At 42.6% G+C, this 21,676-nt stretch overlaps 1 protein-coding gene across 3 annotated transcripts in view; it reads left to right on the top strand.

Moving 5' to 3' along the window:
- The window catches only part of LCP1 (lymphocyte cytosolic protein 1), a 47,152-nt gene extending 31,849 nt beyond the window's left edge, over positions 1-15,303 (top strand). For all 3 annotated transcript variants that reach the window (XM_079308170.1, XM_079308171.1, XM_079308169.1), the window contains 10 exons: positions 1,570-1,735; positions 4,718-4,860; positions 6,936-7,031; positions 7,490-7,685; positions 7,846-7,924; positions 8,124-8,238; positions 9,080-9,213; positions 10,185-10,308; positions 12,335-12,459; positions 13,853-15,303. In XM_079308170.1, coding sequence (XP_079164296.1) covers positions 1,570-1,735; positions 4,718-4,860; positions 6,936-7,031; positions 7,490-7,685; positions 7,846-7,924; positions 8,124-8,238; positions 9,080-9,213; positions 10,185-10,308; positions 12,335-12,459; positions 13,853-13,985 — 1,311 coding nt within the window. In that variant the 3' untranslated portion in view covers positions 13,986-15,303. The remainder of the gene's footprint in view (positions 1-1,569; positions 1,736-4,717; positions 4,861-6,935; positions 7,032-7,489; positions 7,686-7,845; positions 7,925-8,123; positions 8,239-9,079; positions 9,214-10,184; positions 10,309-12,334; positions 12,460-13,852) is intronic.
- The last annotated feature ends 6,373 nt before the right edge of the window (positions 15,304-21,676 follow it).

The following is a 21,676-nucleotide window of genomic DNA, read 5'->3' as shown; positions in this document are numbered from 1 at the left end:
CCTTTTACAAGCCAGTATTCCACCTTGAATACTGAATCCCTCCTTTATTTCTATCACATGCACATGTATATGATTTTTTAAGTGGATAAAAAGAGTGTCAATTTTCACTACTTAAAGTTTATTGTGTTTCTCACATAGCAGTATGTAGAGAGATATTTTTGTATGAACAACATGTATGTACCTGGTACAGAGTATAAATAGATATGAACCTAACCCAGTTTAGCCCTCAGCTACTCTGATTTGATGGAACATTAGCCAGACTCAAGTAAGCTCAGAATCCATTAAATTGGATTTTTATGCTGTATACCTCATTTTTCAGTTCTAATCATTTTGGTTCACAGCATAACTTAATGATGCAGCTCAGATCAATCCCTGTCACACATAGACATGATTTGATCAATATGGCTTCCACTTTAACTTAACCCTTTTACAGCTGTCTGCTGGAGAGAAGGTAATTAATTTGAAATGGTCCAGTTTTTCTAGCTTATGAGAATTTACACTATGTCCCTCTCTGCATTTTGTATCTAATCAGATCTCCCTGTCATGACAGCAGTACTGAAATTTATGTGAAAAATTGCAAATCTGTGTGATAAATTATATTTTCCAGGCTTCTTTGCCTGCTTTACTTGCCCTCTGTAGACCTGAAGATCAGATTTTCTTATTCCCTTAATTTTAAATGGACAGAAAATGGCAAAGGAACATAATGTTCCTGAAATACCACTTTTATTTCTGCCTGTCACTGTGAATCACTGAACCCTTCAGCTACCTCTGCACACTCCCAACCCAGGAGTTCATATTCCAAAGTTAAAAAAAAAAATAAAAATGTCCAGATATTCCCAGTTCTGACCTTGGCTGAACTGCAAGGCTAAAAACTCATTGGGTTTATTCACCCCAATTCCTGGGACAGCATGCTCTTTGCAAACACTGCCAGCTGGCAACTTAATTCTCTCTTAGGTATCAGGGCTTCTGCAGAGTGCTTGGGGAGAGGCAAGCCTGGAATATCTGCCAGTTGATGAGGTTGTAGTAGTTGATGGGTTTTCTCCTCCATGTGAGCAGGACTGAGCAGAGGAGAGTTTGCTGAAGTTACATCTGTTCTAGAGCATGAGCTCGAGCACTGGCTCTAGGGAGAGCCTGTCCTGGCAAACAGGACTGAGCCAGGACATCATTGTGAATGTAGACTTGTACTCTGAGCTCCAGTGCCTTGGGACAGGACATTTGCCACCTCTGCCAAGAAGAGATCCTTTCTGTCTTTGTGCTGAGACCCAGAATCTGCCTGTAATCCCCAGCAGAGTCTGCATTCCCCTGCTCCGTGTGGCCAGACGTATATTGGGCTGCATCCAAAGAACTGTGGCCAGCAGGTCAAGGGAGGTGGTTCTGTCCTTGTATTCCACTCTGGTGAGCACCCAGAGCATCCACCTGGAGCACTGCTTCAGGAAAGTCACAGTTCTGTGTACTTAAATGCATTTACAGTGAAGCTGCCTGCAGATTTCACTCGTGCTTGCTGTTCTCCCTTCCTGTAGCCTCAGCTCTCAAGTTCTGCATCATTCAAACGTTCTCATCTTTCCCTAGGAAAATCTGAACCTGGCCCTGAACTCTGCTTCAGCCATTGGGTGCCATGTTGTTAACATTGGGGCTGAAGACTTAAAAGAAGGGAAACCTTACCTGGTTCTGGGTCTTTTATGGCAAGTCATCAAAATTGGACTCTTTGCTGACATAGAGATCAGCAGGAATGAAGGTATGTATGGCTCTTCCTTTCAGTGCCCCACTGCTACCACTGCAGGGTCTTTAGGACAAAGCTCTTAAAAAAAAAATCGTGATTTTAATTTTTTTCAAGTATTTGTTGTCTGTTTTCTCGACTGGTCTAATTTTCTTTGCTTTCCATAAGCTTCAGAACTCAAAAGTCCAAGGCTTTCTGCAGAGCTGTGTGTTCAGAGCTTTTTCATGCTCATTGGGTCAGGAATGGTGGTCTACACTCAAGTATATTGGTGTTTTAGCACTAAATCTGGGATAAGGAAATCTGCATTCATAAAACTTGCTTAGTTCTTGCATCTTTCTTCGTGAAATCATACTTATAGAATCATAGAATAATTTAGGCTGGAAGGAGGGTTCATCTTGGAGATCTGACTCAGCCATCCAGCTACCTGCTTTCAGCAGTACAACATCTTGAGTATAACATCTTAAGGCCAGATGAGGTTGCTCAGGGCCTTTGCCAGTGTTTTCTGGGCAGCCTGTTCCAGACCTCAGGTACTCCTGCTCTGAATTTTTTTTCCTAGTTGGAATCAAGTTGGAATTTCCATTCTGGCACCTTATGTCCACAGCTCCTCATCCTTTTCCTGTGCATACTGGCAAAATGCAGATCTGGCCCCTCTTTAATGGTTGAAGACAATACTTGCTCCCCTCTCAAACCTCTTCCCAGGCTAAACAATCCCAGCTTTCTCATCCTTTTCCCTTATATCACAAACTTCCATCCAAACATTTTCGTGTCCTTCCACTAAACTCACTTCAATTTGTCAGTGTCTCTTTTGTAGCCAGAAACTGGACACAGGATTCCAGGTGTGTCTCACCAATGCCAAAATTCTCCATGAAGCAGCTTCAGTGCACACAGCACCTCATCTCACTGCTTTGTTCCCCATACCTCTGGATAGTCCCTCACCCAACAGTGACACTTCTTTCCTCCAGTTTCTGTGGAAGTGTTACTTTCATTGCCTCACCCCTTTCACATTTCTGTCCCTTTTGTTGCCAGAGCCATCAGTTCTCATTCCTTTGTAGGTAGCCTTGCCCTGCTTATTTGTTATTTTATCCTTTCTGGTATTTTCTCCTTCACTTCTCATGTAAGACTAGAAAAGCCAACAAAATTCTGATTTATTTTCAGGTTCTCTCTTTCCCTCATAGCCCTTCTCTACAGCTGTTTCAGGTAAAGTTCCCTTTCTTGAACATGGAACCCTGTATTTCCAGTGAGCTTTCATGAGCACTTGATGTCAAGGCAGTAATACATCCTCTATGGGAATTACCTGGGATGCACTTAATATCATGTTGGATTTTCCCATGTCATATCAAATGGTGACTCAGAGTAGCTTGGAAGACATCTGATATGCTCAAGTTCTCATCCTTTGTTCATATAAGCTTTTAGCTAGTAGCAGTTATTCATATTAATTCCCCAGTGAATGCCTTTGAACATGGCACTATTAAATTGCATTCCATTGTTATTACTGTCATCTAGCTCGTTCTGTCTGATTTCCTGATCATCCTCTGTATTGACTATGCCACCTAGTCACTATCGTCCTCACATTTTTAGCACATTGCAAGTGTTTGTGCCAAGATAATTGATGCAAAAAAAAAGGAGAAAACATTAATCCAAAAATCAATCCACAATCAACTCCACAAGAATCCTTCTTCCAGCCTTTTCTCATTGTTGACACTGCTCTCTTCATAAACTCCTCTGTCTACTTTCAAATGCTTCTATTATCCCCAGTTTAACCCCATTGCACCCTATATCAAATTATCTGTGCAACCCCAGTTATGGTATGTCTCCACTGTTTCCTTCATGTAGCCAATCCATAATTCTTTCAAAGACTGACAAAAGGTACTGGAAGAAAATCAGAGCAATGTAACACACTCTCCCTTTTTACCACATTAATAATTAGTTTCCATGTTAGTTCTTCTTTTTAAAACTGGTTCTAATGAGTTTCATGGTCCAGAGATCAGCTGAACACCCTGCATTTTCAAGGGTCAATCCTCCCATCCTGCCTGTTTCTCCTCTTATGAACGTAATATCAATTTTTCTATCCAAATAGGGTGTCTCATCAATTGGCAGATGAGTTAGCCCTGCTGGCCCACAAGCTCATGAGGTCATATCCAAGTATTCCAGAATGCCTGTGTGAATCCAGTTTCAGTGTGAAGGTCACTGAGATTTCTTTCACCTAAGCTGCAAAAAGCCTGTGCTCATACTTTCATTCCAAGCTTGCCCCTGTGCTCAGCATCACTGTGTCCAGCTCTGCACTTCTCAGCACAGGAAGGACTTGGACCTGTTGGAGGGGGTCCAGAGGAAGGCCACAGAAAGGCTCAGAGCACTGGGGCACTCCTGTGAAAATGAGCTGAGAGAGCTGAGATTGTTCAGCCTGGAGAAGGGAAGGTTCCAGGGAGACCTTATTGCAGCCTTCAAGTACCTGAAGGGGCTTATGAGAAAAAAAAGCTTCTTCAGCTATTTTTGCTGCAATAGCAAAGGGGTAATTGTTTCAAACAAAAGAGGGTAGATTTAGACTGGATATGAGGAGGGAATTTTTTGCAGTGAAGGTGGTGAAACACTGGCAGAGGTTTCCTGGAGAGGTGGTAGATGCCCCATTACTGGAAACATTCAAAGTAATCTCAAATGGGGCTCTGAGCAAACTGATTTAGTTGCAGATGTCCCTGTTCTTTACAGATAGGGTTGACCAGACCTTTATAGCTCGTGGGCAGTTCTTAGACCACACTGAAATTATCTTCCACTTGAATATGATCCACTACTAGATATGCAAATTACAACCTTGTACTCATTTTACTGATGAGACCATTTTTCTGTTTTCATCCTCTGTCATGCTAACCCAGCTTGAGTTTTGGCAATTTGGGCAACTCACATTTAAAAACTAGGGCAGGAAAATGTAAAAGAGAGAAAACAATTATACATTTTCTCCAACAAGTATTCATATAATTATTTTAAATGGGTTTTTTTCTGGCTTAGCCTTGATTGCTCTTCTGAGAGATGGAGAGAGCCTGGAGGATCTGATGAAGTTGTCTCCAGAGGACCTGCTGCTGAGATGGGCAAATTATCACCTGGAAAATGCAGGATGCAACAAAGTCAACAACTTTAGCTCAGACATCAAGGTATGAGAAATACTGACCAACAAAAGAAAAACAGCATCTCTACATCCAAATTCCTGCCCTGCACACAGGGATTGTGCACTGAAACCCTCCAAGCAGCTGTCAAGCACATGGAGCTGAGTACATAAAGTGCTTTAATTGGGGTTTGCCTTCACACTCAGTGGCATTCCTCCTCTTCCTCCTGACCTCCCAGTAATCCCTGCCAGCTCTTGCACACCAGACACCTGAGAAAAGAATGGCTGCTGGCTCTGGACAGGGCATATGGACACTGTATTTTCAGTTCCTTGCCTCTATTGCTCTCCTCCCTTCCAAATCTCCCTAAATAACTCCTGACTTGACTTTTGTTTGGAAAAGCCTTACTCAAACATGTAGAGAAAGATAATTGGGTATTTCCAGTCCTCTCACCTGATCTTTCCTTCACCTGGGCTATGTGCTTCTCTGTCCCAACATTTGCTATAGCCATGAATGCTGTTATATGTGAGTTTTAATTCACTGGGATATTGAAGATACTACAGCTAGACTGGGAGACACTTGCAAGCATGGGTCTGGAGTCTTGGCACCATTATTTCATATTCTCAGGACCTCTTGGGTTTGTGGGTACAGATTTCAGCAAAGCTTTCTCTGCAGGACCTTTGTTGTTCCCAGACAGATGTATCTGAACCTCAGTGGTCCCCACTGATGAATTTCAGACACTAAAACCCAGTGTGAAGCCCAGAGAGCATCCCAGAGCTGCAGAGGTTGTACAAGGGAGGTTATCTGAGCTGGCTTCCAAGAAAGCCAGGGGTTGGCCAGCACACCAACCCCACAAGCCACGATCTGACTTGCCTGCTCCCAGAATAGCAAGGAAAAAATCTGGTGACAGAGGTACCTGGTTGTAGGCTTCACTAGGGACTGAAGCATGAGCACATATTTAATTGAAATACAAGGGGAAAAAAAACCAAAACCAAACAAAAAAACCCAAACAAACTAAAAAAAACCCAAAAAAACCCAACAAAACCAAAACCAAACAAACCAGGAAAGTCATTAGGAGAGGTAAAGAGTCACATTTGATAATACAATTTTTATGTAACCAATTTTTGGTTGACTGAGTGGAGGTGACTGGAGAATATCCATGAAAAGTGAAGGGAATATAATCTTTTCCATCTTTCTGTGTGGTGGCCAAAAAGACTGGTGGAATTGATTAAATCCTATCTACAAGTGAAAGCTAAATCACAATTCTAGTGTTTACAGTTGGAAAATAAGGCAGACATTTACAAGACTTCAGTGTTTAAAGAAATTTTCTACCTAAGTCTGTGTCCTCACCTCAATTTTGTTCTAAATAATCACTTTCTAGATATGGTGCATAGTAATGCAGATGTAAAATATTTAAAATAATTCAGGTAGTCTGCTTTGTATTATGAAGAGCATCAGTTGGGTTAGTTAGACAAGTCCCTAGATATTAACATGCAGCTTTATTTTCAGTTCTTTGAGCTGTTTTTGAAGTGAGTTAGTATTTTCCACATACAGAAACAGCACTGTATTTCACAAAATATTAAAGACACAACATGTTAAGTCCTTGTCTTGCTCCTGACCTTCTGCCTGAAAAATGTTAGTGTTAACTTTTGTCCTTGAAAACTACGCTTTCTTTTCAATAACTGTTCCAGCCTTGCTTTGAAATCCACTTTAAACATCTGCTTTCTCCTTCTGCATTTTCTTTTATTAAATGCTCAGCAGCCTGACTTCTACAGCATTATAAAGGTATGCATTTTCTTACCTCTAATTTTATGTTCAGATTGAGTAAATTCTGATATCTTTTTGTTGTTGCTGTCCTTGCTGTAAGTTCAATACACAGCATTTTTGTCTCGTGTTGGGCATTCTGCAGCACACATACATTGGCTCAGGGAAGAAATAGATCTGGCAAGCACAGCATAAAGTAGAAATTGCTAAGTGCTTCCAGCTTAATTAATTTAATTATGTAGCCCAATGATCGATGTAATAAAAATGAAGCATGCAAGAGCATTGTTCAGGGGAACACTGGCATGCAAAGGCTGAGCTTTAGATGTAATTTTTCTTCCCTTTAATTTCTCTGTCTGCCACAGGACTCAAGAGCTTATTACCATTTGCTGAACCAAGTTGCCCCCAAAGGAGATGAAGAAGGCATTCCAGCTATTACTATTGACATGTCAGGATTAAGGGTAAGATGAGATAAGTTTGGAGTAATTGCCAATATTTTCTGTCCATTACTTGCATTGCTGGCCAGCACAGGGCTGCACTGGGATGTCAGACCCAGCAAATTCTTTCTTGCATTGCAACACGGGAATCAAAGCTTCCAAAGAATTAAATTATGTGTTTGAATTTTGGTAGATAATAACTCTGAAACTTCAGCAACCATTTAATCACACTGATAACTACTAGCATGTAACAAGTCTATTTTAATACATTTATCTGTGAATTTCATCAAACCACCACATTTTATATGGGATACAGTGAGGTGGCTGAATCATTGGCAAAGCCCATTTGGAAACACAGACTTGCCTTAGTAAAAGTGGGGATGGGGATATCAATAAATGCATCGAGGAGGTGCCCTAGCAGCTAGATCCCCCGTGGGCACGGGTGTGGGTGCAGGGTGAGCTGATGTCCCTGTGCTGGGCAGGAGAAGGACGACGTGCAGCGAGCCGAGTGCATGCTGCAGCAGGCCGAGCGCCTCGGCTGCCGCCAGTTCGTCACCGCCACCGACGTGGTCCGTGGAAACCCCAAGCTCAACCTGGCCTTCATCGCCAACTTGTTCAACAAATACCCTGCCCTGCACAAGCCAGAGAATCAGGACATTGACTGGAGCTCCATTGAAGGTCAGCAAAAGGCAAATATGGCACCGTGATATTTCCCACACGTCTCCTTCTGTCCATGGTTCAGTGCACTGTAAATTCAGTTTGGGTTTCTTCCCAAAACGCTTGCACTGCTGAAGTGTGGTGTTCTGCAGGCCTTTGATTGGTGTATCTGTTGTTTTAGGTGAGACAAGGGAAGAAAGGACATTTAGGAACTGGATGAACTCCCTTGGCGTTAATCCACGAGTAAATCACTTGTATAGGTAAGATGAGGGGTTACACTTCCTTCAGATGGTAAATACAGACAGCAAGTTGTTTGTAAGAACATAAAAACTTTTGGGCACTATAAGAATATATGCTGCTTTGTGTTTCCCAGGAAACGAAGTTTACCTCTGCTAATAGTTGAGTTGTGTTTCCTTCCTCTGTTCCTTGAATAATGATATATCCTTTCTGTTGTTTCAGTGACCTGTCAGATGCCTTGGTTATCTTCCAACTCTATGAAAAGATCAAAGTGCCAGTAGACTGGAACAAAGTGAACAAACCACCATATCCCAAACTGGGTGGCAACATGAAGAAGGTACAACAAGCTAGAACAGCTCCAGTAGTGATGCCTTATCCTCAGTGAATGCTTTTATAATGTCAAACAACAATATGGGTACACACATTGCTCTCCAGTCCCAAGGACAGCACCTTAAATGATTTTTTTGCTTTGTCAGTGGATAATTTTTCATTCTGGAAAAGAAGCATACATTAGACTCACTTGCTCTGTTGACACGTGAAATATATTTGTAAAGTAAAAAGACAACTTTTGTACCAGTATTTAGAAGCTGTATTTGCAGATCTCTTTGGCTACTGCTTTAGGCACTGACTGTAATGCATCTGTATCGTGAGATGCCTGGCACCAGCTTAATTGCAGCTGTCTGGATCACTGCCCTCCCCACCAAATGAAGACAGTGATGATAAGCATTCTTGATCAGATGCATCAAGAACCTATCACACAGTTGCTGCTAAATACAAAGCTTTCTCCTCACTATAGGGATGAGTAATTGCATCCAGTTAGACCAGAGCAATCAACCAATCTAAAATATTGGCTGGGACATTAATCCTTTGTCTCAGTGCAATGCCATGATGTTGGAGGTACCCATGAGCCATACACTTTTATTTTCCAGGATAATCTGCTTTTCAAGCCCTGATAATGAAGTATAGCATTTTCTTCTGTGTCAAATGTTTAGAATGGTATTTTTGGGATGGATCTGCCTGCTGGTAGTCTGGTAGTCAATTATCTGTTTTATCACAGAGCCCCAAAGTTCCTGTTTGCCCAGGAAGATCTGGGCTGAGTGATCCAAAGAATTTAAAGTAACACTGTCTTGTCTTCTTTCTTCTTTTTGAACCTCACCAATTGACCCTGCCATTAACAGCTGGAAAACTGCAACTACGCAGTGGAACTGGGAAAGAATCAAGCCAAATTTTCCCTTGTTGGCATTGCTGGGCAAGATCTGAATGAAGGAAACCGCACACTCACGCTGGCCTTAGTCTGGCAGCTGATGAGAAGGTAGGTCAGCCAGCCACAAGCTTCAGAGAGTTTTGGTGTGCTCAGTTTGCATTGCATAGTTTCCTGATGCTCTCACTGAGAAGGCTCTGCAGGCTACAGCCTTCTCACTCCTCTGTTTGCACTTCAGTGCCAGGCACAGTGACCTTCTGCTCACTCCTAGTAAAGCATGTGATCAGAGCAGATCCTGCAGGCAAGGCCATCACAGTCAGCTCATGCAGAAGATTATTATTGTCACTATCTGCATAGCAAGAATAAATGTTTATTGCATAGAAGAGAGGAAAAGAAATTAAATGGTCTCGGTATCAGGGAATGAGGACAGTGTCCCAGAAACAAGGAATTGATGCAGAATTGTGTAAGCTGCTCCCTGAAGTGGGCACAACTCAGTACCTCTCCCTCTTTTAATGTAATTCTCTGCATGTTTCTGTGTTTAAGAGTGCCATAACTGAGAGTAAAGAGCCTCAGTAGTTAGGAACTGAATACAAATTAAATTTCTACTATAGAGGAAGTAATTAAGGTACTTAAAATAAGGATGAGGTGATTACCTACCATGAGTTTGGGATATCCTTCCAAGGTGTATGCTGATATATAAGTAAAATACTCCAGGCTTGTTTTTATGCAGAAGGTCAGTCTTAGGTGAGCAGAAGGGTTCCCTTCTATCTCTACAATCAGTGATTAATTTTTAACCACTATGAGAATGAGTAATTTATAATAAGATACATTAAGAGGGACCTTCCAGGAATTTTAAGTAACCAAAACTTTTAACATTCCCAAAATGGTAATTAAGGAATTTGGGATGAATTAAACTCCTTAGATTAATTATTATGTTATAATATAAATCATATGCACTGTTGAGTGTGTGTGAGGCAGAGGAATATCAGATCGTTGGGATGATCCCAGAGAAGCTGTGCACATACAGGACAGCTCTGAGGTTACAGCACACTTTAAACAACTATCTTGGCTTCCCTCTTAAGGTACACCCTGAACATCCTGGAAGACATTGGTGGTGGAGAGAAGGTCAATGATGAAATCATTGTCAGCTGGGTCAATGAAACACTCACTGCAGCTGGGAAGGATTCAACCATCTCCAGTTTTAAGGTACAGGTTTTTTCAGAAGTCTGTGCTCAGGAATCTCTTATTCAGTGTGCTTGTGTATATGATATACAGATGTGTGTATGCATATATATGCACTCTCTATATTATGATATAACTCACTACATAACTTGGTTATTTTTCATTCCCTTTTAAAAGCTTGCTCAAATACATGGATTTTATTCAAGAAACTTTATTGAGAAAAAGTAATAGAAATACGATATGAACTCTACAGAAAACATCCTGAATTCCAGTTTGGCATGGGAAATCAAAAAATGGAGACAGGAATTATAACTGGAATTAAGAAAGAACTGCTGTGCTGTTGGTTATGAATCAACAGCAATTAAAAATGGCAGTATTAAAATGAACAATAGCAATACATTCATAACCTGGTAGAACCATCCAGGGGTATCTTGACCCATTTTGCAAGGTACCATATATACACAGAGATGGACCCGCTCTAGAGCATTTCCAATTCCACTAATGCATCTATGACTCTTCCCAAGCTAGGGAACACTCAGTGGATATAAATCAGCAGTTTTTACCAGGAGAGAACAGATCCATCACACTTCATGTAATGAGTTCATGAGTCACACAGCTGTTTCCCTCACACCTCCCATCAGTAGATGTCTATCAGTGTCATCTCCCCACTGGAAGCAAATGCTGTAGCCCTGCATCCTATCTTTTGCTTTAATGCTTCTATGACAAGGTGACCTGCTTCATGGATGAGGGAAAGGCTGTGGATGTTGTCTACCTAGATTTTAGTGAAGCCTTTGACACTGTTTACCACAACATTCTCCTGGCTGCACATGGTTTGGACAGGTGCACTGTTTGCTGGGTAAAATCTGGATGGCTGGGCCCAGAGAGTGGTGGTGAACATCCAGCTGGCAGCCTGTCACCAGTGGTGCTCCAAGGCTCAGTTTAGGGGCCATTTAACACCTTTATTGATGGTCTGCACAAGTGGATCAAGTGCATCCTCAGTTAGTTTGCAGAGGACACCAAGCTGGGTGGGAGTGTTGTCTGCTGAAGGGCAGGAAGGCTCTGCAGAGGGATCTGGACAGGCTGGAGTGATGGGCCAAGGCCAGCTGTATGCGGCTCAATGAGGCTGAGTGCCAGGTCCTGCACTTGTGTCATTGGCAGTGCTAACAACTTGGAGAAGAGTGCCTGGAAAGCTGCCCAGCAAGACAGGACCTGTGGGTGCTGGTCAGCAGCAGCTGAACGTGAGCCAGCTGTGCCCAGGTGGCCAAGAAGGCCAAGGGCATCCTGGCCTGGATCAGCAATGCTGTGGCCAGCAGGAGCAGGGCAGGGATTGTGCCCTTGTGCTTGACCACACTGGAATCAGTCCTGTGTTCAGTTATGGGCCCCCCATGAGGAGGCCACTGAGCTGCTGGAGTGTGTCTGAAAGGCAACAAAGCTGGGAGGGAGTCTGGAATAAATCCTATGAGGAGTGGCTGAGGGACCTGGGGGTGCTGATCCTGGAGAAAAGGAGACTCAAGGAATGCCTTGCCATTCTCTACAACTGCCTGAAAGGAGGGTTGTAGTCAAGTGGGGGCCAGTCTCTTCTCCCAGGTAACAAGTGACAGCATAGGAGGAAATGGACTTGAGTTTGGAAATGGCCAGGAGAGGTTAAATTGGATATTAGATGAAATTTCTTCTCTCAAAGGGTTTTCAAGCCCAGGAACAGGCTGTATAGTGAAGTGAGTCACCATTACTGAAGGATTTTAAAAATGTATGGATGTGGTGCTTGGGGACATGATTTAGTGGTGGACTGGGAATTGCTAAATTAAGGGTGGATTTGATCATAAAAGTCTTTTCCAATCTAAACAATTCTATGATGTTTCATCCCTTGGGTAAAAAAAAATCCTTGAAAGAGTTCTCAGTCTGCCTTAGATAAAAATTTAGTCCAAGCAGCCCTTTGTGAAGATCTAAATGGCATTTGACTGAACTGTCCATTGATCGTGAGTTTAGATCTTGTTTCGCAGGAGTTCTGTCATCCTGTTCTTGGATTTAATTTTCTTTTCCATTTATGCAGGATAGTAAAATCAGCACCAGCATGCCAGTCCTTGATCTCATTGATGCCATTCAACCAGGGTCAATCAAGTATGACCTCTTGAAAACAACGGACCTGAACGATGAGGAGAAACTAAATAATGCTAAGTATGTTTCTGCCAAGTGGCATTTAGCATTAATTACCTGGTCAGGCTTGCCTGTCTCTTTAAAAACTACTCTTCTGTCATTCTTATCTGGCACAACCTCATGTGAGAAATACCACCTGAGTTAGAAGCATGAGGGTGGGAGTCAGGTAGTAAAAAGACTATCAATGCAAATGGAGTGTGTAATGTTGTAGTTCCTGCTTTATAAATCCCTTGAAAGGACTGAAATCACATGGTTTCACAAGCTCCTATTTTCTCATATTAAATTTAATTTTTTTTCATAGATCAGGAAACAATGCCAACAATAGTGAGCCATGGAAAATGGATTAGAGGTCATGACAGCTCTTTAGTCACCTACAGGTGGAACAAGGGCATATTTAAAAGAGAAAGGGGAGGATAAGATTCATGCCTGAAAAACTGATTCTGTAGATGTGGATATTGATTTTTTTTGCCTGAATGCAAATGCTTTACTAGCAGAGAGTCAATTCTGGGGGCATCTCCCTCTCCTTTCACAATTACACAGATCACCTCCTGGTCTGATCATCAGTTTAACTTCTCCTTTTCTTTGCAGTAACTACAAAGGAGAAAAAGATGACTGTAAAGCAATCAGAGCTGCCTTTTTTTTTTTTTTAAGATTTTTCCCACTATTATTCTTCCCCTTCCTTTCCTACCATCTGTTCTTTCTTTTCTTACAATCCTATGTGTGCTTTTCTTTGTACTTTATTTCTTCATTCCTTTGCTGTACTTTTCCTCATTTCCTACCACATTCCCACATGCTCCCAATGTTTCTCTGCATTTTAGGGAAAATTTCACAAATGTGTATGCTCTGAAGCAGGAAGAACCTGGAATTTTCTAACTTTTTAGATTAAAAAATAGAGAGAATAGAAAAAACCCACTAGAGAAGAATCAGTGGCTCTGAGCAGGGAGATGGAAATATGAACTTGTACATTCTGGGTATGACTGAAACAAGTCCCAAAATGTTGATTTCAAACAACACTGATCTCCACTGATATCAGCCTTCTGCTTCCATCCTTGCAAGTTTGTTTATATGCAAAGTCTGAGTCTCAGAGATTGAGGGGGAGCAAGACTAGAATGGCTGGTTGTGAGGGTAATCTTTCAGGGGATGGAAGATTAAATGTTTCCAGGATCTGACCTGAAGTCTCCCATCCTGCAGGTAATCAGTGCTCTAACCATCAGGAAATTCACTCTGCCTTTTATTAGAAATGTAGCTCTTTATGAACCTGTCTCATACATTCCTATAAAAAAGTTTAACTTTGATGAATCAGTGAGACCCATTCTGCTATTGATCATGTGAAACACTTAACAGGGAAAAATAATGCTACTGCACTAACTTCTGTCTTCATTTTTTCTTTTTTTCCCCCACCTTTGCAATGTAGATACGCCATCTCTATGGCAAGAAAAATTGGAGCCAGAGTCTATGCCCTCCCAGAAGATCTGGTTGAAGTAAAACCCAAAATGGTCATGACAGTGTTTGCTTGCCTGATGGGAAAAGGCATGAAGAAAGTTTAAAGCACAAAAGACTTGCACTGATGCCTGTTATTCTCCCTTTAGATTCCTTCAAACTGGATACACTTCTCTGTATCAAAGAAATATGAGGGGTGCTCATGCTTTTAAGGCATGAATCTTATACATGGTTCCAGGTCATACAGAAGTTGTGTATTCATAGGTATCCAAGAAATATTTTGTTTGGAAGAGTAATGTGTGCCTGATTTCTTTGCCTTATTTTCCACTTTGCTAGCTACAATCATTTCATATTCCTAAACAAGTTTTTGACACTGGGGCCTAAGGATATCCTTTTATTAATAGATACCAGAGTTTCCTGTGAGAAGTCATCCAGTGACAGACAGCTTTTAGGACTATGAAATGTTATATTCTGCTTCTGCCTGAAAATGTCATCATGCTTTTTGCAGCATTTCTGCCATACTTACCTTCAGTTTGCACCTGGGATAACAGAACAGGTTTCCTCAAGCCAATGCAAGGTAGTGACTATATTTTTGGAATGGTAAGATCCTCTGAGGAAATTGTTGTGGAAAGAAAGAAGTGTTTGGTGTCCGTGATATGGTGTGTAAACTGAGCAGTACTTTTCCCTGTAAGTTGTGCCTCTGCCATCCATGGCATTACTCACAGATTACATCACTGCTCACTGAAAAAAACACATTGCAGCCTGGTCCTCCAAAAACACCCAAACTCTGGAACCTTTGCAATGAACATTCTTCAAGGGATAATTCATTTTTATGTCATAATACGCTTTAAAAAGATTGCAAAGCATGGTAGAAATGAAAACCATGTTAAAGAAACTAAGGGAATGTACCCAGTTAGTAGCAATACAATGAGAAGTGAACAAAGGGATGCAGGATGACATATTTATGTAGACAATAAAAATTAAATTCTCTTAACTTCACAGACTTACACTCGAGGGGCTGTGGCTCTGATTCAGGAGAGCATTTATACCTGTGCTTGCCTAAGAAACACATACTGAAATGCTCCCCTGAACCCAGGCTGGGATCCTCAACAGAGCTAAATCAGCTTTGCTTTGCAGCTAACAAGGCACTGTAAATTTGCCCCAGTTGAGGACCTAGCCCTGTCTATGGATAGTCAGTGGGATATATTTGCACTGAATCTCTTCGTTGGCATGAGACGTTTACTTGCCTTTGTGCGGATTTGACTGTGGTGAGATGCAGAAGGAGGGAATTTTGCCTTAATGCAATCCCATTGACACAGTCTCAGTTCTCTTCCTCTCCCCTTCCTCCAGCCCTTCAGAACTGCCTTAACAAAGAACCAATATTCTGTGATGTAAGATGTGTCTCCAAATAAAATGTTCTATAAAGCCAAATGTGTAGTCCTTGCTTTTAGTGGTGGATATGCTAGTTGGTGTGTGTTGTAGAGCTGAAATGGGAACAGAGGTAAAAGTAATCTGTGGGCTGGCTGAGAATGTGTCTTCTGTGTTGTTATTGAAGCCACAGGTTGCAGAGAATGGAATGAATTATTTCCTAGGCCATTTCTGAAAATTCCACTTTGAGACAATGCCAAAGCTGGGACATTGTTCTGGCTGGACTTCCAGTATGATTTCCCCATTTGGTGCACTGCCCAGCTAGCCACAAATTTTGCTTCTTTGAGCATTCTGAAATGCAAATCTGCTGGTTTGTTTCTGAAGAAATGGCCAGATCCTGTTCCTGATCAGATCTGACTGCGCTGTTCCTCTTAAGAATTTAATACAGGATGGGAAAAATACAGCATCCTAAAACCCATTCTGGCTTGTCCCAGTATTTCCTAGTGCTGGCAGAGGAGAACATCCAAAGTGTTATACAATGGAGATGTCACCCCACCTTATTGCCCAGGAAGGGGAAGTTATGGGACCAAGGCCCCACATCACTCCTCTTTTCAGATGTGGGACCTGTTGTTGCCAGAAAAGAGAGGTGGCACTGGAAAGGCAGCTCCTCTCCCCTTGTGATTGATTTGGGAGTCCTTCAGAGGCAAACCAGAGAGGGGAAACTATGACTGCAGAGCTTCTCTCAGATGGGATGATCATGTATTGTGTGAGTCACATGCATGTGTATGCATTTGCAAAATGAAGGGGCCATTTTTTGTTGGATAAATGATGTAGATATGAAAGGACTGGGTAATCCTGCCTGAAGAATTAGGTAAACCCTGCTTCAGGTTCCTTGTTTCAGGGAGATGCTCTCACCCCAGACTCAGGGGCAGTCGTGAAGGATGAAGTAGATGACAGATTGGAATTGGCAGCAGAACTAGGGTGAGAAGGATGACTTTTCCCTTGACCCCAAATGAATGCAGACATTTGCCACCCCCAGAGGGTAGAAGGGATTTTCAGCCATTTCCCACTCGCCAGCTCTTAGCAACCCAGCTTTTTGCACAGGGGTGGGATTTTTAGAGGAGTCTCCTGAGATCGGCAGAGAGAGGATATATCATGCATTTCCACTAGGTAAGGTATAGGACCTGAGGGGCTCTGGAGACTGACAGCTGCCTCTGCCTCAGGCTCTGGAGAGGGGCTGGGTGATGCACGGTGTTATTTGAACCATGATTTGTGGCAGGGGATGCTTTTCCTGCTCCTCAGCATCCCAGCGCCGGAGCCGGGCACCTGGCACTCTGCCCGCGGGCTGCTTTTGGGAGCACCGCGGCCGAATTTTGGGAAGCTCTGCAGCAGGCACAGCTGACCACGAGATGGCACTCACTGCACCCGCAGTTTCTGAGACCGCCAGCGCTGCCATCCTCTGAGAAACCGAGAAAGAATTGGATATGAGCTCTCGGCACAAAGCCAGCGCTCAGCAGCCAGTGCGCGAAAGGGAGTAAGCGCTGCTGGCAGGGATGCTACAGCAAACACCGGCCACATCTTAGCCCTGGCTCTGGAATCGCACTTGAAAAACGAGTCTGTCCCAGCCCCAAAAGTGTGGGAATAGCTGCATTCTGGTAGAGGAGTATAAATATTTTAATTTTTCAGTGCATTTCTGTTTATCCGAGTATTCTTACTTATTTGATGGACTTGAGGTTTCGCTTTCATGAACTGGTAAAAAGGATCTCTCTCAGCAGATGCTGAAGGGGTTAAGCCTGTGACAAACATCACTAAAAATACCAACCAGGATCTGGAATTTTTTGCTGCTGCTTTCCTCAAACTTTTTCCATCCCTCTTAGAGAAAGCAGCTGTCTTTGGGATTCACTCCCAAATCAAGCTGGCTTTGTAAGCACTTCCATTATTGATTTTCATTGCACAATTAATCATAATTTTCAATGCTTCAGAAAGGCTTAGACATTCACAAGAATAAAAGTAAAGCATCAGCATTTAGACTAACTAGGAGAAAAAAACATGAGGGCAATCAATCCACATGCCTCAGGGTACAGTCTGATCACCAGATGGACTTAGAAGGAAATGTCCCCCCACAGAGTTGTAAAGCATAATTAGGTGTATGATGAGGATTTTACACCTTCTTGTAAATCATCTACCCTCGCTAGAAATCATCTGTTCTAGCCTTAGAAAGGGAGAGCAAGCAGAATGGCTGGCTGCTGTATTCTTGTAGAGGTAATGTTGTTTCTATTTCCTCCAGAACTGGAACTGAAACAAAACCCCAACCTGACCTCACTCATCCTTCTAAGTGCAACTTAATTCTGTTATGAGCCTAATCACAAACTTCAGGTCTTGGTTGTTCACTGCTGCCTAAATGAGCAGCAGCTTTGACCTGGCTTCTGCTTGGAAAACAGAAGCCTGTCTCTGTCAGCTGGCTGCAAACAGCACATGAGCAGCACTGGTCCCACAGCAAGTACCAGCATTTGCTGCTTTCAGCTTGATGGAGAAAGGGATCCTGGTGCCTGTGACCTTGCAAACCCACATGCTGAGTTGCTTAGAGTCAGCTCTCTGTCTTCTCCCATTCTGGCAGCCTCATCCACCATATGAAGAACAGACTTGTCAAGAATTTGGGAGCACTTTCTTTCAGGCTGCTCAGCCACTTAGGCCCAGTACTTTTCAGGCAAGCAGACAAGGCAAGCAGCAGAGAGTAGCACCACTGCATGCCTGACTCTCATTGCCTGTGTTATGGTGAGCCATTTTGGAGCTAAAATTTATCCACAAACCTAAGAAGCTGTTCATTCATTCAGCAGGACATGAATCAGAAGAGCACTGTGTACTGGTAAGGTGACATCTGTGGACTTTGTACTTAATGTGAGAAAACTGTGAATTAGGGCCAAGCTCACATTGTAATGCTCTCAATTTTTTTTTTTTATATAATTGTCAGTCAGTGCTTGGCAGCAGCTCTCTTCTGCCACCAGGAAAACAGTGTCATTCCCCTGACAATTCCTTTGCTGCTTTGCAAGTAACACATAGCTCTTAGTTCTCACCTAGTAAAATTACTATATTTATAAAGAACTGTTTTTCATAGCACCTTATTTACTTTTTATGCCCTAATAACTTTTCAAAAGCACCCATGCTTTATGGGAAACCTAATTTGTTCCCAGAGTGCAAATTACTATTCCAGATCCATGATATATTTTCCAAAGCTGAGAAAGGCCAGAATTCACACAGGCTATGCACTCACAGGTAAGGCTATGTCTGAAATTTGTAGCAGAAAGCTACATAACCAATCCCACCCAGACACTCTGAACTCCCTCAGGACAGGCACTCATTTAGTGCACCTGTTAAGGATCTAAGGAAATACACCAATGAGTATCTGTAAATGCATAAAGCACAGAGAGCAGCAGGGAAAACAGAGATTCCTGAGGAGGGATGCAGGCCCTGCCCACCAGTCCTACATCCACTGCTTGCTGCACTCTCAAATCACAATTGGCATTAGGAAAACGTGGCCTCAGTGTCCCATAATGCTTCTCAGACCTACCTGGGGTGATGCTGTTCATGCAATGATCAGATCTTGCATACCTATGTATATCTTGCATAGAGTCAAATGCCTCTAGAAAAATTCTAAATTTGTAGAAACTCCCCAAATTTGTGGTAGGAGCCAGATTCTAGAGCAGTGATGGGTGTCTCTGCAGGGTGGATCTGCTTGCATGCACTGATAGTGGTGGGGAACACACCAGCTGAGAGGGGTGAATGAAAGAGGGCAGAACTTCAGATTTATGGGGTTTTTCTTCACCAGCATCCTCAGACAATCTCTGGCATCTTTCAAACAGGTCCCAGAATTCTCCAAAAGCCCAAAGGAAGGGTCCACTCTTCTAATCTCTGCCAAATGTCATGCAAGAAATGTGAGCAAGTGCAAGGAGTGAAAAGAAGAAAGAAAATTCTATTGATCCAGCCAGAGACAGGCAGAACATATCACTACTCCAGGGCTAATTGCAATCTGGATATGTGCACACATGACCTTTGTACATAGAGAGGGAGGTGGGTGTGCATCCATTCACGTGCAGCTTGGCCAAAGTGTGCTCTCTGCAGGTGGCTTGGAAACCTTCCTCCAGGGCTCAGAAGTTCTGCTTGGAGTGCTCCTGGGACTCTCTTTGAAATCCTTTGTTTACCAAAATAAAATTTGCCTTGCAAGTGCTCTTTGTTAAGACACTAGTAAATAAGTCAATGTGTGCTGGCAAAAAGAAAACTTGAGTCACTTGGACAATGTGTTGTTTGGGTGGTAGTTCATAATAGACCTTCAGGAAGTAGAGCTCATGAAGAAAGTGTTTAAATAGTACAGATACCTCCCCACTTAGCCCAAACCCTGCAAACACCACAGCAGCTTTCTCTCTGCTAACTCAGAAGAGCTGACTAGCAAAGAGAGTAAAACAAAAGAATTAATAAATAAAATAGGCTGACACAACCAAGTCCTCGAAAATGCCAAGGAAACATGTATTTTCAGCCTCTGCTTATACGTATCAGCCATGATTGAAACATACTGCTGAGGTCTGTTCCCTCCCAGGTTAATCCATCATTTTCTAGCACAAGCAGCATCCAATTTTTATATTTGAGAATGATGTGAGGAAGGAATGCCAGAACCACAGAAATTTAGACACAGTCCAGATTTTCCCCTCCTGGTGGTTTCGTGGGCTGCAAAATTGTTCCCTGAATGAAATAACAGAGGTTGGTGACATTGGCCATGTATGCAAATGATCACAGTGTCCTACAGAGATTAATTGGTTCATGAATAAAGATGAGGAGCTGAGGTGTGCAGAGAGAAATCATTTATCAATTATATGCCTTGGAAAACTGAAAGATGATGCAGCCTTAACGGCTGAATGGGTTTGAAAGGGGGACTTGTAAATTGAGTTCTAATTCTGCTCTGCCACATTCATAATAAAGAGCTGTTACACTAATTGCATCCTTGTGTGGCTCATGAGCAACAGCACTCAGCTGCATCACACAGGGAGCAACAGAGATCAGAGTTTAGTTAGATTTTAGTCATCTTCTGCCTCATGTGGGAAGGATGCTCACTTGTTACCTTTGGCCTCATCAGTAGTGATAATGGACCAAAAAAAAATGGCAAGAGCCTATCAGCAATTTTCAAGAGATTATTTTGCATTTGAATCTGAATTTAAAGAACCAGTAAGGACAGCACAGTCTCACTAGGCTTTTATGTTCTGCTTCAGTCACACAGATGCATCAGCATGATTACCCATCCCTGGAGGGACTCCCTGATTAACTAGAAACAAGAGGATTCTGGAGGATCAAAACCATAACAGACTATGCTAATCCCAAACAAGGAAAAGGATCTGAGGGATGTGGCTGCTGATAACAGCTGACCTCTGCTCCTCCTGCCCTTCTGAGTGCTTGTTAACAGGTTTACTGTTACAAACAGACAGCACCAGCCTAGCATGGGCTTTAGCACACACTGAAATACAGACTCAGATCTGAGAATCTTGATGAGACTTGTTATTTAAAATCTTGCTGCTGGATACTGTGCATGCCCCAGGATCAAAGAGGATAGCCACACTTAGGTCAGAGTTGAGTATAAAGGAAACCTCGTGACACTTGGGCTACTAAAAACAGGGGTGACACTTATGGGAGTCACTGGAGATAACTCAGTGGCACTGCTGCAACTGCTCCAGACCATCTGGCTGAAGCAGTTCAAGAAGTTTCTCCTTTGACTTGTTTTATCTGACAGCTTTCCAGGGTCTGGCTCCCTTTCACCAAAAAGAGCAGCCTGCAGGAGCCCAGAACAATGACCAGGCACAGTCCAGCATCCCAGTGTGTGCTGAGGGGTCTTGAGCAATGACAGATACCCAGAATTAGCAGTGACACGGGTGCTGGTCTCTTCTGCTGCCACCTTTTGGGGATTGGCTTCTTAAACCACCACACAAAGATGTGCCAGAGCCTGATCTGGCTGAGGTATAGCACCCAGTCTGTGTCCAGGGGACACTGGGGTTACTAGACATGAACCTGCAGAGGGAGAGACAGCATTCAGCCAAAAGAGTGAAGACATCTCTTTAGAACTGCCTTTAAAATGTGATTATATTTTAAAAAGCAATGTAATAATGGCATCAGGAGACTATATATATTGTCAGCCCTAATTCCCAGATGCATAATTTTCAACAGAGAAATCAAGAGAATACTTTGTTAATTATCTGCTCTGGAAACTAAGACCTGCTCATTCCTCTTTAAATGAAGGCCTGTGAATCTCCCAAAGCTGCCCTAAAAGTTAACACAAACCAACACAACTGAAATTGTCCCCCATAAGTACAAGGCCTCTGGTGATATTTGCTATAGCAACACTTGTAAGTATTAGGTCAGCATAGCCCATGGACTACCCAGTGGAAGGAGA

This window comes from Erithacus rubecula (genome assembly GCF_903797595.1).
Source record: "Erithacus rubecula genome assembly, chromosome: 1".
NCBI lineage: Eukaryota > Metazoa > Chordata > Aves > Passeriformes > Muscicapidae > Erithacus > Erithacus rubecula.
Note: the sequence above shows the minus strand (reverse complement) of the source record. Positions and strands in the feature narration are given on the sequence as shown.